Source organism: Macrobrachium rosenbergii, chromosome 53 (assembly GCF_040412425.1).
Source record: "Macrobrachium rosenbergii isolate ZJJX-2024 chromosome 53, ASM4041242v1, whole genome shotgun sequence".
In the NCBI taxonomy this organism is placed as follows: domain Eukaryota; kingdom Metazoa; phylum Arthropoda; class Malacostraca; order Decapoda; family Palaemonidae; genus Macrobrachium; species Macrobrachium rosenbergii.
Window position 1 is genome coordinate 26375641 of NC_089793.1, and position 14671 is coordinate 26390311.

General features: G+C 38.7%; 1 protein-coding gene across 5 annotated transcripts in view; it reads right to left on the reverse strand.

The window, feature by feature from the left end:
• LOC136834371 (late secretory pathway protein AVL9 homolog) overlaps positions 1–14671 on the reverse strand; it is an 82715-nt gene that overhangs the window by 53345 nt on the left and 14699 nt on the right. For 2 of the 5 annotated variants that reach the window (XM_067096913.1, XM_067096911.1), the window contains exon 3: positions 8535–8639. The exons of the other annotated variants lie outside the window; for them this stretch is intronic. In XM_067096913.1, the coding sequence (XP_066953014.1) occupies positions 8535–8639 (105 nt within the window). The remainder of the gene's footprint in view (positions 1–8534; positions 8640–14671) is intronic. 5 annotated transcript variants of the gene reach the window in all.

The following is a 14671-nucleotide window of genomic DNA, read 5'->3' on the forward strand; positions in this document are numbered from 1 at the left end:
ATGACCTTCCTTACAACACTAACTTCTGTACCTTGTCCAGCTGGACCTGCTAAGGCTTATAGGTTGACTTTCTCAAGCTAAAAGAAAACTACCTACACACAGCTTTAGGGAGTCCAGACTGTCTAGCAGCTCTCTCTACACTTGCCCTGCAACTAGGTACAGCACGCGAGGGTTTGGATGATAATGGTGAGAATGCGGTCATCTGAGAAGAAGTTTCGCATGGGTAGGGACATCGAAACTTTCATAGGGAGCTCTAGGAGTTCCGGAAACCAAGCATGTTATGACGAGCAGGGAGCTATTAGAGTCATAGACATCTTGACCCTCCCCACAATTTCCTTATTACCTGATGAATGAGACCGGATGGAGGAAAGGCATACACCTGCATGTGATTCCAATTTGTAACGTTACATCGGTGCCTATCGACATGGGGACCACCACTGGCGAGAAATAAACCAGAAGACGATGGTTTAATCATGTTACAAAAAGTCCACAGTTGCTGGCCACTTCCGGAGAACCTGACATATTACTTCCAGAGCCAAAGTCCACTCTCCCCCCCAAATACCTGATGGGAGCGACTTAGCGAATGGGCCAGTACATTGAGACTCCCTGATATAAGTTGGGGAAGAAGAGACACGTGTCATTCTTCGCACCCTCTCAGGACTCTCTGTGCTATAGTATTGAGTTCTGTTGAGCCTGTCCCCCACAATCCGCGAGTTCTTCAGATATGACACGGCAATTATGCTGTTGCTAGACATAGCCACTACTGTACTCTGTTGTGCACTAGGACTAAAAACAACTGAGGGCTACCTTTACAGCCTCAATTTTCCCGAAGATTTATTGACTCCTCTCATTCCCGCCCCAGAGGCCCGAGGCCTGGGTTTCCTCCAAGGTTGTTCCCCAACCTTGATCTGAGGCATCTGTGTACAGATGAACGTCGGGAAGAGGGGAGTCGATAGACCTTCCTGGTGTCAGATGCACTTCTTCTGATAACCACAGACGATCCAACAGGCAAGAATCGCTACTGACGATAACTGTGTTCTCGTAGTAGAAGTCCCAGCGATTCCTGAGACATACCTGAAGAGAGTGCATCCAGAGATGAGACCCTGGAATTAAAAGAGAGAGAGAGAGAGAGAGATTGATTCTCCCTAAGAGGCTTCTCCAAGCTGGTACCAGCTGTTGAATGTCTCCCTAAGAGGCTTCTCCAAGCTCGTACCAGCTGTTCCCTGCTGGACAGGAACCCCTCTACCTGCTGAAGGACTGACTGGATCCTCTCCGGGGTTGTGAAAACCCTCAAAGGAAGAGAGAGAATGCTCTTACCTAAATAGGTTAAAAATTCCATAAGAATTCCCTTGCTCTTACTAGCTCCTCTAGAGAGGAGGCAAGGATCAACCAATCGTCTAGATACCTCAACGCTCTGTACCCTCGACGATGCATAATTGCCGACACTGGAGACATGAGTTAGAAGCAACCACGTTCGTCATGCTGGCTATGTCATCATCCTTGAACAGGAATTAGCTAAGGCTAATGGTGTTCTAAGCAATCCCTCTTATGAACGTCTGGATACTGAGGGGAAAGATGACCAAGATAGAAATTTTGAATTTCCTGCTCCAAACGTAGTAGACGAAGCCAAAGCATTCGCCTGGTGAGCCAGACCCCTCGAGATAAATTTATTAGGCTGCCAACAGCCACGGATCCGAAGGGACATAGCCATCACTCTTTAGAACCCCATTACAGTAAACCTGACAGCATCCAGAGAGAGTGCGCAAGAGCCTCAGTCTGATTGCGCAACACATCCTCCAAGCACCTACTTCCCTAAGACAAGTCCCTACGAGCCAAGACGACGCCGAAGACTTAGACAGGATTGCCTCAACTGATATGTTGAATGGCAACCTGACACCTGCCGAAGGGTTACCCCGAACTGCGTAAATCGTCCTACGTGGAGAGAGAGAGAAGAGAAGAGTCCTGTCTATTAGAAGCCACTACCGATGCTAAACAAATGTCCACCTCCTCCAAAGCCTGTCTAACCCGATTGAACCAAACCAGCCAAAACGAAAAGAGGCAGGAGCTGGCTTAGTGTCATAAAAATCCTCAAAAAAAGACTGAATTGACTAAATCAGGAGGTCCAGAGCTCTTGCTTGAGGGTATGAAGAAGTAACATACTCAAGCATGCGTCCATAATCGTTACTGCTGGCAAGAGTACGTTCTAAGTCCGCCAGAATCTCCTACACCTCCGGATAAGAATCCTGTTCTGCAATGTCCGAACAGACTGACAGAGGAGGAGGCACTGAACGAAGCCCGGACAATGACGAAGAGTCCGCAAGCAGACCACCCTAACTAGAATGCTGTGCACCCACACCTAATCGGGCACCTGGAGCTGAATCCGCATAGTTGAACCTGTCGGGAAGAAGAGAAGGCTGAACCGAGGCAAACCCAGAGCCGATTCTCCATTGTTATTAAGGGAAAGATGAGTGAGAGTAGCCAAACACACATTGCTAAATCATGGGGGAGGATACGCAAATGAAACCGCTTGCGGAGGGATGGAAGAAGATGAAGAAGGAGGGAGAATGAAAGAGGTAGAAGCTACTCTCAGAGTTACCGCCACGGAAAATGCAGGTGATGAAAGCCAAGGACCACTCGAAGAAGGTACTGCAAGCCCTGCCAAAACCGTGGAGCGCAAACCTGAACTGGAAGCGACAGGCAAACCCTGTGAAATACCTGCTACTACCGGAACAGCCGCTTGATACGGAAGCAAGGGGTTGCGCATAACCGAAGGGATGGAACATGAGACGCCTGGGGCCAAAATCTGCTGAAACTGCATTTTCACCTGTCCGGAAGCTCCTCCTACCAAAGAAGACTGTACTGAGGAAGGAACGGCGGGGGCAGAGGAATAGCAGACGCATAAAAAAAAATTTATCTGAGAGGAGGAAAACCAAAGTCGAAGAAAGAGGGAAAATGGAAGATTCAGAAGCCGCAGGAAAGACCGGAGCTGAAGAAGGAGAGGCCGAAGAGGAGACTGAAAAAAGAGCAACAGAGAATGTGGGAGCAGGAGATGAAGCGACAGATAACCCAGAAGGAAACTTAGAACGAAAAGGACAGAAGGTACACCAAATCCGCCCGCCCTCAATAATCCTGAGACATATCCGACATGAATTCTGGACACTACTGTGTCACATACTCTCTAATGTTAGAGAAACCATTAAAAAAATAACCTCTCACCATAGGTCTGTACCCGTCGAAAGACCCAGCAGTCTGCCTTATATTCTGCCACATCCAATTGCAGGTCCCGCAAACTTCTTTTAGAAGCCGAAAGGACACACCAGAATCCGCCTTACTAGATGGAGGAGTAGAAAACACAGGGAAGGGGGAAACTACAATAGGAGATTCAGAAACAGTCGGAAGTGAGTTAGGAGCAAAAGCAGAAGGATTCTGCACCACCGCAACTGAAACATTGACTTGAGACTGAGCCAGACCAACAAGAAGCGATGAAGGCAAAACTCTTACCAGAGCACAAAAACCACTCGAACCCGAAACTGGAACCTGTCCAGGAGAATGACTGCACCCTTAATACCTTCTCCTCACTACCTAACCCAAACCTATCCTCCTTTATCACACCTAGATCTTGATCCTGACTAACATTATCAACATTAAATTTATCAATAATACAATGGGGTTGGGGGGGGAATCCTTCACTGCCTGCTCCGCGCCAAGGGGGCTGGTAGACCCTACCCACTCGGAGGCTTGCAGTTCTGCCATTACCCTCAGCACCTGTTAGGGCTGGTTCTGAAACAGACAGGGGAGCTGAAAAGGAAGAAGGATTAGACATCCTAACACTACTACTATCCCTATCTGAGAAATGTTGAAGAAGACTAGCTATTAAATTTTCCATATTACTTGCAATCCTATCCTCTATCTGTTTGACTACCTCTGAACACTCTAAATCCACCAACTGACCTGTAGCAGAAGCCTGAGACACTTGAGGCAACAAGAATCTGACCGACGTCTGCCACCCTTACTAGCCAAAGACTTGCAATGATGAATGTAATCCTCCATCTTTTGTGCCTTCCAATCGGAACATTCCTCGCAATGAGTCTGGACATCACATTTAACCTTCCTACATACCTGACAGAATGTCTATCTTGCCTCAAGGTACTCATCCGTCCCTGGCAAGAAGAAGAAGCGATGAGCTCCAGCATCCACAGTTGTAGGGGCAGTCAAGGTCGACGTCGAAGCCAAAGGCGCGGTAGTAGAAGGTGAAAGAGTCCATGATGACCAATCGAGACCGGGAACCAGCGAGTCCAATTCTAAAAGATTTTCCACATCGAAGATATCCAGAAAAACCAGGAGAAGAAACTGGTAAATACAATCCAGGTCTTCACCAAAGGTCCAAAATACAAAGAAAAGTTGGGCAATAAGATTAGAACCTTGCACTGCAGAAGGAAACAACCTTCCAGCAGCGCGAAAAGTGGGAGTGTCAGCGTACACCTGCATCAGTGCTGCCAACCGTTTGTTATGGTAGCTCAAGTGACAAGATTTTACCTGCAGCGTTGGTAACGCTGGCTGTTAAAATTCCCAGTAGTGGATTGGCAATTGAGAGTTGTTCGGGCTAGTGGGATTAAGGGCGAATTCAGGTGTTCAGGGAGTGTATTGCAATACAATATTTACAAACTACAAACATTTCTCTTTTGGAAATTAGCTCCCATAAGAAGAGAGTCTACCAATTCACTGGTTTTTTTGTCAAACTACCTTGTAGTAATACATGGATTAGCCAATTAAGAAAATGATTAACACTAAGTTCTTTGGCTGTCATTTTTATTTATATGATGTTTACATTCATATTTGACACTACTATACTGACAAGTGTCTTCATTCTCTGTGTAGAGGAAAGTCCAAGCAATGTAATAACTGTTTTGATTTATTCCCTGAGTTTGAGACATCAAACTGCTGAGTGGGTCATACTAATATTCAGTGTTTCAAGAGAGGTTATGAGCCTAACAAGAATATCTGTCAAAAACATGGCAAAAGCTGAGTGTTACTTCAGCAACCTGCATAAATAATTGGCAATGTATAATTAAGTAATAGCAAAGCATCTACTTCCTGCACTTACCTTGCTGAGAATGTAGTCTTGTTTATGACCAATTTACCTGTAGATTAGTTTCAACCCTCAAAATGGGTATGGGATTACCTAACTGAAGCCATCCACTACATGAATTTGAACAATATTCATAGCAGTTATTGATATTGAAAGGAAAAATGTAAGATTTCATCTGGAATTAGATAAGGGGCAAGACTATGTTAAAATTCTGTCCTTCATAGGGTCACTTCAGTGGCATATCTTGACTCATATGGCAGGATATCTGGGAGCTTGTCAAGCTTATTTTTAAATATATGAACTGGCTTATTAGTGCTGGCTGAAATGTAGTGAAAGAGACAATTCCATAGGTCAGAGGCTTCAAGCATGAATGATGAGGTACATAGGATAGATTTTTTTATGTCCAAAATGTATTAAAAGACAAACAGACTACCTGTAAATAATAATGTCCTCTTAGTAGACACAGCCAAGACTTATGATGGAAGAGTTTGAAAAGGTGTCACCATACAGCATTAAGGTTTATGTCCAGAATAGTGTGAGAAGATCATATTATGAATGAGGAAATGGCAGAGACACATGGTGTTGAAAGGCTGGAAAAAGGACTGAGTGCTGAAAGATCAAATTGGTTTGAGCAAGTGATAAGAAGGTTGACGAAGAGTTCGTCTGAGATAATATAGCTGTTCATGCAGCATAAGACCTGTAGGAAGGGGGAAAAATCACAGAAATATGAGATGGATGAAGAGCTAGACCTCATATAAGTACAGAGAGAGAAGATATTGCAACTTCAACCTCCGTACAGCAAAAAGTTGAAATAACAATATGGATGATGATAAAGATGATGATGGTTTATCAAAATGTAAAAAGGAATGGAAAACTGCTATAATATAAAACTGAAACCCTAAAATTAACCTCCATGGGACTTGTGTTGCTTGCTTTATTTTCCTATATTTCATTTGTATTTTTTGTGATTTAATTAACAAAATACATATTACAATATCTGTAAGCCTAAAAATAAAAATAAAGTAAAATAATTTTATGTGTTCTGTACAGCACAGAACTTTTAATTTACATTTAAAATAAACCTTTGCAATGAAGACATGATTTGAGCTCCCATATTTTTTAAGAAAAGGCTATTAAATTTAATAACAATTTGGTGAACTACAAAAGATGCCACTTATGCCATTCAATTCACTTTCAAAAGGCTTTGTAGCCTGTCAGCTTTTTTCTTTCTTAAAGGAAGAGATAAAGTTAGATCATTCTTGGGGCACTACAGACCAAATATTTTCAATCAATACCCCATCAACAGATCTGCATGGTTTGTATTCTTGTTCCAAATTTCTAAAACACATGCAATTTATAGTTTACAAAAACTTATACTGAAGTACAATATATTTAAATAAATAACTGAAAAGGCTAAAACACATAATATACAAGCAAAAACTTCTGACTGCCCATTAACAGGACACAAGTACTGGCCTATTTGCAGAAGCATGCAAAAGCAAACTTCAAAGAGCACATACGCGCAAAATATCGTAAAGATTATGTTCTCATGAAATAAATTCATGAAGAAAAATTGGTATTTTCTCAAAATAACTTAGTAGTATGAAAAATTATGCTCTTCTGATGAGCAATATGATAATCCCAGACATCCCTGTAAAATGAGCCAGATGAATGACATCACAAGGTTTGATTTTCATCTAAATTTGAATAAATTTGCATGTTATGCTTGCCAATATAAAACGTCATTCTGGGCTTGAAAAAATTCAAACCTGAAATCTTCAAACACTTAAATCATTATTTTACAAAATTTGTCATTGTACTTTCAACCAACAATGGTGACAACTCCATCGTAATACTTAACTGTTTTTATTACACTTTTAGTTCAGTTAGCAAATGGAAACTCTAGAGGGGCAGTACATGAAAGATGGTTATTGTAAATAGCATGGAATTTTGAGATATTACTGTACACGTGAAAAAACTGGTTGATTTGAGGGTAAGGCCTTAATAATACTTTACGACAGATATTAAGAGTTAGATGGCATGACAGAGTATGAAATAATACCATTAGGGGAATATAACAAGTTACATATGTAGATGAGATAAATGATGATGGGGTGATAGATAATACAGTAGTACAGTACATGATTGTGTCAGCCAGGCTCCTCCGAGCAACAGAAGAATTTGAAGATCCACACCTAACTAGAACAGAATTACGAAACAGAAGGCTGAAGATGAGTGGAGATATGTGGAGGTGACAACATGATAAAGACATGAATGGCTGAATTTTACAGAGGCACTTTTGCATCACATGGCACTGATGATCATCATCGTGAGAAAAAAGAACTCTTTACCTGATAAAATCCAAAAAAAAATAAGCATACTAAACTCATCTGTATTCTAGGAAAAGCAACGTGTATTGATAACAGCTAATTTTCACTATGCAGGTATGCCCTTATTTCAGTTGTTCAACTGCTAGATGAGCTTGTCTCAACTGGCATCTAGGAGTACAGCCTTTTGTAAAATACAAGCTTGTATTTGCAAATGAACATGCTATTCACAGCCATTTCCTGCTGAAATGGAAGCAGCCAAACTGATAACACAATTATCCCTGTGGCTAATAACACACTTAATTCATAATCTGCCACAGAGTACCACATTTAAATACTGTATACAGTACTTTTCATTGGAAAAGGTCTTCTATAAATATAAAAGAAGATGACAATTAGAGATATCTGTTAACTGTGGTAGCTCTAGATACCATAACACACTTCAACTGAAACCAAGGCCCATATTTATAATTGGGTTTAATAAAGAACACCAAACTACTTTTGTCAAAAGGCACCACCTCAGCATTTAAAACACAACATTCTGAATGATGGCTAGTGTAAAAAGCATTTCTTGAATTTGTATGCCTGGTTATCTAAAAGCATATGTTGAGGTGGCTGAGTTAGTATCAAAGTTACAGGACAAGAAGACTTACATACTCTTCAACAATTTTGTTAATATAAAAGAGGGTGTATGCTTTATTGCATGAACTGATCCGGTAATTGCATTACAACTAAATAATATTTTGATAAGCAATCATGCAAGCACTTAGTCTGCATCTGCATGTACGCTAAGCCTGTTTGAAATAAACTAAATATGTTATGAAAAAGCACTAATGTATTTGTGAAGCAACTTGAACACACTGATGGATATGCTTGTACACATTAGTAACATAAGTCTATGCATGCAAATACCCAGTAAGCTTTTTCTGAGCTCTCCCCTGAACAATATTTCTATGTATATATTGTAACCAATAAAAGTACTGTATTATTATCCTATACACTTTCATATGTACACTGTTGAGATGTTACATCTATAGGATGAAAGGATACTAATGACCTTTGCACATATATATGTGCATACACACATGTACACACACAGACATGGAGCATACAATTACCTGACGACTGGTGCAGCCAAAACATCATCTGCGTAACACACTTCCATATAGTCAGCTTCATTTGGACTGGGTTGCAGCGTTGCTAGGCCTAGAAGACCTCGTGACCTGGTATGGTATATTGCCGCAAGAAGAAATCAACTCTCTCTTTCGGACAGAGGACTAATGATCACTTTATACTTTGACATACATTATGAAAATCCCTACAATACATTCATAAAAATTAAATATTTTATTGTAGAGAAAAATAATATTTAATAGTATATCTGGCAACATCAATTTCCACCAGTAACCAAACAAAAAGAAATTAAAAGATAAAGCTGTACCTGAAATAAAACACTATATTTTCACTGCTCAAGTGCTATTTTAGTAGAGTACTTGGAAAATATAACATAGTAATTTTTCATATTCTAAAAATACAAACTCTCAAGTCTTATTCATGATAGACTGTAGCACTTTGACACGACTGTACTGGCTAAGAGTCGAGATATTACATAAATGAAATTAAGTTAACCATTCCCGTTTAGTTTCCTTAAAACTAAGGGTAGCAATTATATCAGGAATGACTAAGGAGTGATCTACCATTTTCACAGTCCTATCTGATTTGAGAATTTCCCCCATTTTTTATATTACCTTCCTGCTTGTATTCAGAAGAATGTTCAAATTTTACTAAATGGACATCTGTGTCAAGAACTTCAGCTCTCTACTCAGCTTTGTTGCTCACTTGACCATGTCTTCAGAAACTTGTTTGGCATTTAGCTGTATTCTGCATACCTTGGGTACACCAACTGGGGACTAAATTACAGTACTTCCAAATTTGATCAAGTCTACCAACTGCTTTCTGTTGAGCCCATATCTATGAAATGTGTGCCTGTGATCAATATTTCCTTTCCAGTCAAGCAAGGGATGCTTCCCTCTTCCTTATTTGTCTCTCAAAGCACTTTTGTTTATGAATCTATGTCTCTACCTAAATCAAAGGTTTCTGCACCTCTGGAGTCTCCATTATTTTATCATTGGTCTCTTCACATTGCTGTTGAGATCTCCCTTATGTTTCCATTCTATCATGATAGTCCAAAAGCCACTATGTATGGAATTTCTGTCTAATGCTATCCTGTCTCTGTCACTTCATCTAGAAGTCTGTTTCTGTTACATTAGTATAAATATGACCTGGGATGACTAACAGCCTTTCACCCATGAGATATTACCAAGATTATCTAAGGTCTGTATTTCTGGTTTGTGAAAGTTATATCATCAGCAAATTTGTCATGTACCGTATTATCAGCAATGGGTCTTAGCACTTACACACACTAAGTGACAGTAGGCTGCGCCTTTGAACTGTTATCAAATCTTCTAACCTCAGTTTTAGCAGTCTGCATTTGCTGTAGTGATCATCGTGCTTTGATATCCTCTCAATGATGAGGGACTTAAAGAATAATAGATTACTAATACTGTAACTCTAACATGTGGCCTTGACATTCTTCAGGACCTGATCCCTACAAGATCATGACTAAAAAGACTAACCCTTGCTGTTACAGGGATATATGGGATGGCATAACTGGATGAGATTCCTCTTTCCCTTGGGTAAAGCACTCATTTTTCTACTTTAAAACAAAAAGGTATTGAATGACGCCAAACTTAATTTCATTCTTGCACCTGCATGTGGGGGTCTTCCTGCACACTCATTGTATACCGTATTTACAATTCATTCAGGTACGCAGGACATACAAGGAATTTGGAACTATTTCAAAAGTCATATATGCTATAAGGCTTCTCATTAGCACTGAAGTATATATACAGTAATACCCAGAACTTGTGGAATTAGAGTTACGTGAATTCACAGACACACAAACTTTTCATTGGAACTTAACTGACTGTCATACACGAGTTTTTCACAGACATGCGAACATTTGCGAATCCTGAGAAACCCTGCAAAAGTGTTTATGTTTAATTTTTTTATGTAATTTATGTGTTCAAGCTTTTATGTGTAAATAAAATAACATTAAATAATAAAAATAACAATTCTCTCTCTCTCTCTTACTGAGATAAGAGAATTTTTATGGCACATGTATACATATGTTTATTTGTTTTGTATGATAAATGATTTATCTAATAATAAGTACTAATTTTCAAATATTAATAATCATAATAATAATAATAATATAACTGTAATTACAAAATTTATACGTACTACATATGTGACACGTATTTTAAACAAACAAATATCATTCCCTGATCTTTTGTAAACTCGTTGAAGAGAAGCTTGAGGGCAAAGCTGTCAAATATGTCAAATTAATGTGACAGGAAGGGGAGTGCTGCTGATAACAGGTCAAAGGATTCCTATGTAATCTCTCTCTCTCTCTCCATAATAATTCATAATTAATTTCACTCTCTCAATGTAAGGACAACAATTATCTCTCTCTCTCTCTACCTCCATAATAATTCATAAATAATTTCACTCTCTTAATGTAAGGACAGCAATTATCTCTCTCTCTCTCTCTCTCTCTCTCTTGTAGTCACACATATTTTACAACTTATTACTATTTCTCTGTACGTTTTTACCTGTACAGTAGAAAATTTCAAACTGATCTAATTTTACCTGTACTGTCAACGAACTGTAAATGCGATAGTGTGGCAAACATTACGTTCTAAAACACAGAGACAACTAAGAGTTGTATTAGTCCAAATAAAAAACACTGTTTGTTCATGAAAAATAATTTCAGAACAAAGAGAAAGAGATGTATTAGAATAAAGTATTCTTAAAAATGAGGTTGAGAAGACTTCTAAAAATAGATCAGTCAGAAGGGGGAGAAAGAGAAATAGTATACGTAATATTCACACTCCTATATTTTTACGTCAACCATTTATTTCTTTTTTTAAGAGTAACGTATTAAGCTAACTTTTAAATGAAATTAGAGTAACTTTAATTTCATTTAAAAAGTTATCTTAATACTTTAGGAGCATGATTAGGGTCATATCTAAACTCTAGAGATAAGCATTTATTAGCATTTTTAGAGACCGTGCCAAACTTACATGAAAATTCATTTTGTGTGAGGGGTTCTAGAACCTAACCTTGCGTAAGTTCCGGGTATGACTGTATACCATTATATAGTAGCGAAAGTACACTACCAATAGAAAAAAAAAACATTTAATGTACTCATAACAACTGTAAGTGCATAACAAAACACGCACAAAAAAAGATAATCATAAAAAATGCTAACAAATGAGTTCCTATAGCCTTAACCTACTAACTGAAATACGGCTATTTCATTACATAAATGCCATACTTCCTGTTTTTTCCTTAGAAAATCTAGTGCAAATTACATCGAAGCTTACAAAATCACTGCTCAACCTTGTTGTAACTATACACTAAAGACACTCAAATAACTGGCTTTACACAAAATCAAAGGTGGCAAGATGTGCATGAAAAGAGCAAAGCTAATACAGTAATTATAACTTGCCTGGAGATTATCCATGCTAAAAACAAGGTTTATGACATAGCAAGTATGGGTAGATATATGGTATTTAGGGGTGAAGCACAGATATTGAGCCAAGAAGGCCATTTGACTGGCACAGATACTTATTTGAGTGTGTAATACAAACTTGAGGTAACAAAAGGTGCTAAAGCATACATAAGACGGAAAGGTGACATCTGCACACTGTAAACACACATTTGTGTCCTATTTCCATCTGTTTTCCTTCTGCAACATCAAAGTTATTGAGGGAATGATGCAAATATGGGGAGATTTGTCAATGAATGTTGTCCAGTATGGTCTTGGTTCATAAAATACATAAAAATTAGAACTTTTGCTAAATAACAATCTGGATATATTTCAGCTTATAGTTTTTCTAGCTAATACTATGCACTACTAAATTTAACACAAGGGCAAAAAACTACAATATAAACCGTATTTTTCACAGATATGAGATCCAGTAATACTATATCTCATATTAATAAGCTCTTATGGTGTCTGGATTGTCTGTAATCAGATACTGAAATTTTATTCATGGCAAAATTACTGGTTGATCATGAGCAAATTTTTATATACTGTAATGCCGTTCTAAACTTGCACTGATATTTGACAATAAATAAAAACATAAGAAACCCATTACAATTTATGATGACACTCATTCTGTGTGGAGATGACATGGGCTGTTTACAGTTGTTCGCTTTGCAAACCCTACCAAAGAAGATAATGATTCTTACCTTATTTCTGTCATGTTTTGACTTATTCCGACATTTTATGATTAAAAAGCAATGGACATAAGTTTTTTAAACAAAATATTTAATAACAGCCATGCTCTCTTGATAATGAAGGAGTTTGGGTCAATAATCTAACAAATTTCATTTATGGGGTTTTACTAATGTAAGTGCTACTGTTAACATAAAATATATTTCATAAAGGGCAAAACCTATCTAATCATTATTCCCTTACATCTGCACCTATTAACAAAAGCTGGTACAATATTTGTCCTGTGGTTTGCTGTAATAATCTTGAATACAGACAAGCTGCTTATAATAACCAGCTCATAATACATCTGAAATGACCTGACTAAATAAGTATAATTTTATGGCAGAGGGCAAAAACTGACTATGCAAAAGTTGTCTTGGATTTCCTTTTTAAGAAACATCTACAAATCTATATAAAAACCCACTCTACAAGCACCAGAGCAACTTTTGTTACAAAGTTCATTCTCAAACGCCTTTAACTCAAGAGGGAGAAAACAACCAACCCAGTAAACTGTACTATGTAACTGCACAAGCTCTTTATTACAATACAAATATGTTCAATATGTGCACTAGGAGAATCAAATTAAAACATCAGCAACATTGGAGTCAGGATGCTTGAATTACAAAATTTTAAATGCAGATTTTATAAACAAGATATTTTCATAATAAAATCAAGTTTCATATATACTTACCAAGTAATTACATAGGTAATGTTTCTACTCACGTGGCAGCCTTTTTAAAAATTCATGGTGGCGAGTCTACTGTTTTTATGTTGGTGACAGGCCCCACCCACTATCGGAGCACTCAGGAAACAACTGGCAGGTAACCTCAATTTTCTTTGTGCCCTTATGTTCATAAGAGGGGAGGAGGTGGGCTCCAATTTGTAATTACTTGGTAAGTATATATGAAACTTAATTCTATTATGAAATATCGTTTTACATATAAGTAACTTACCAAGTAATTACACAGCTGAATCCCACAATGAATGGAGGTGGAATATAATGAACATACTCTACACCAAAACATTAAAGCATGGTAATGACTTTGAAAGGGAAAATATACCAGTACTGATACAATGCTTGTTTCATTACCTGGTAAGAAAGATACTGCAGGTGAATACTGCCTCTGGTTTGTGCTCATCTTAACCTGTAACGGCGTGGCGGTTGAGCTGTGGGTCGCCTCTACTTAAGTGGGAGCTTTGCAATGGAGGATAGGCTTGATGGCTAGCAGAGCATATGAAAGTGCCCTTGCCCTGGGCGTAGTACAAAATTTAAGAACAACCATACAACGCTGTCATCTACTCTGAAAACACAACCCATCCACTAAGACTAGTGGGTACTCCAGGTACATTGTACCCCCAGGCTCCCTAAAAACTCAAAAACCTTACACCAAGACAAAAGGATAGTAGGAGAAAAAGAATGCTTCCTATGAATCCTCACCCAATAACATGCCAGCCACCGATAACGGTCCAAAGGTACAGCACTGCAATTATCAAACACTGTTTCCACCTCCTTCAAATAGTGAGATGCAAAAATGGACTTACACTTCCAGAAGGTCAACTGAAGAATGGAATTAGGGACATATTGTGCCTGAAAACCAAAGAGGTAGCTACTGCTCTGACTTCATGAGCTTTCACTTTAAAAGTAGGCAACATGTCTTCCTGGATTTGTGAATGTGCCTCCAAAAATCAAGTCCCTCAGGAGAACAACAAGGCGTTCTTAGACAGAGGACAAGAAGGGTTCTTAACTGAACACCAGAGGTTACTGGGTGGACCTGTGACATGTTCTGTCCTACTTAGTACCTCAGAGCTCTTACAGGACAAATTACTCTCTCTTCTTCCTCGGAGCTAAGGATGTCCATTAAATTCTTAATGGTAAAAGAACGAGGCCAGGGCTTGGATGGGTCCTTGTTC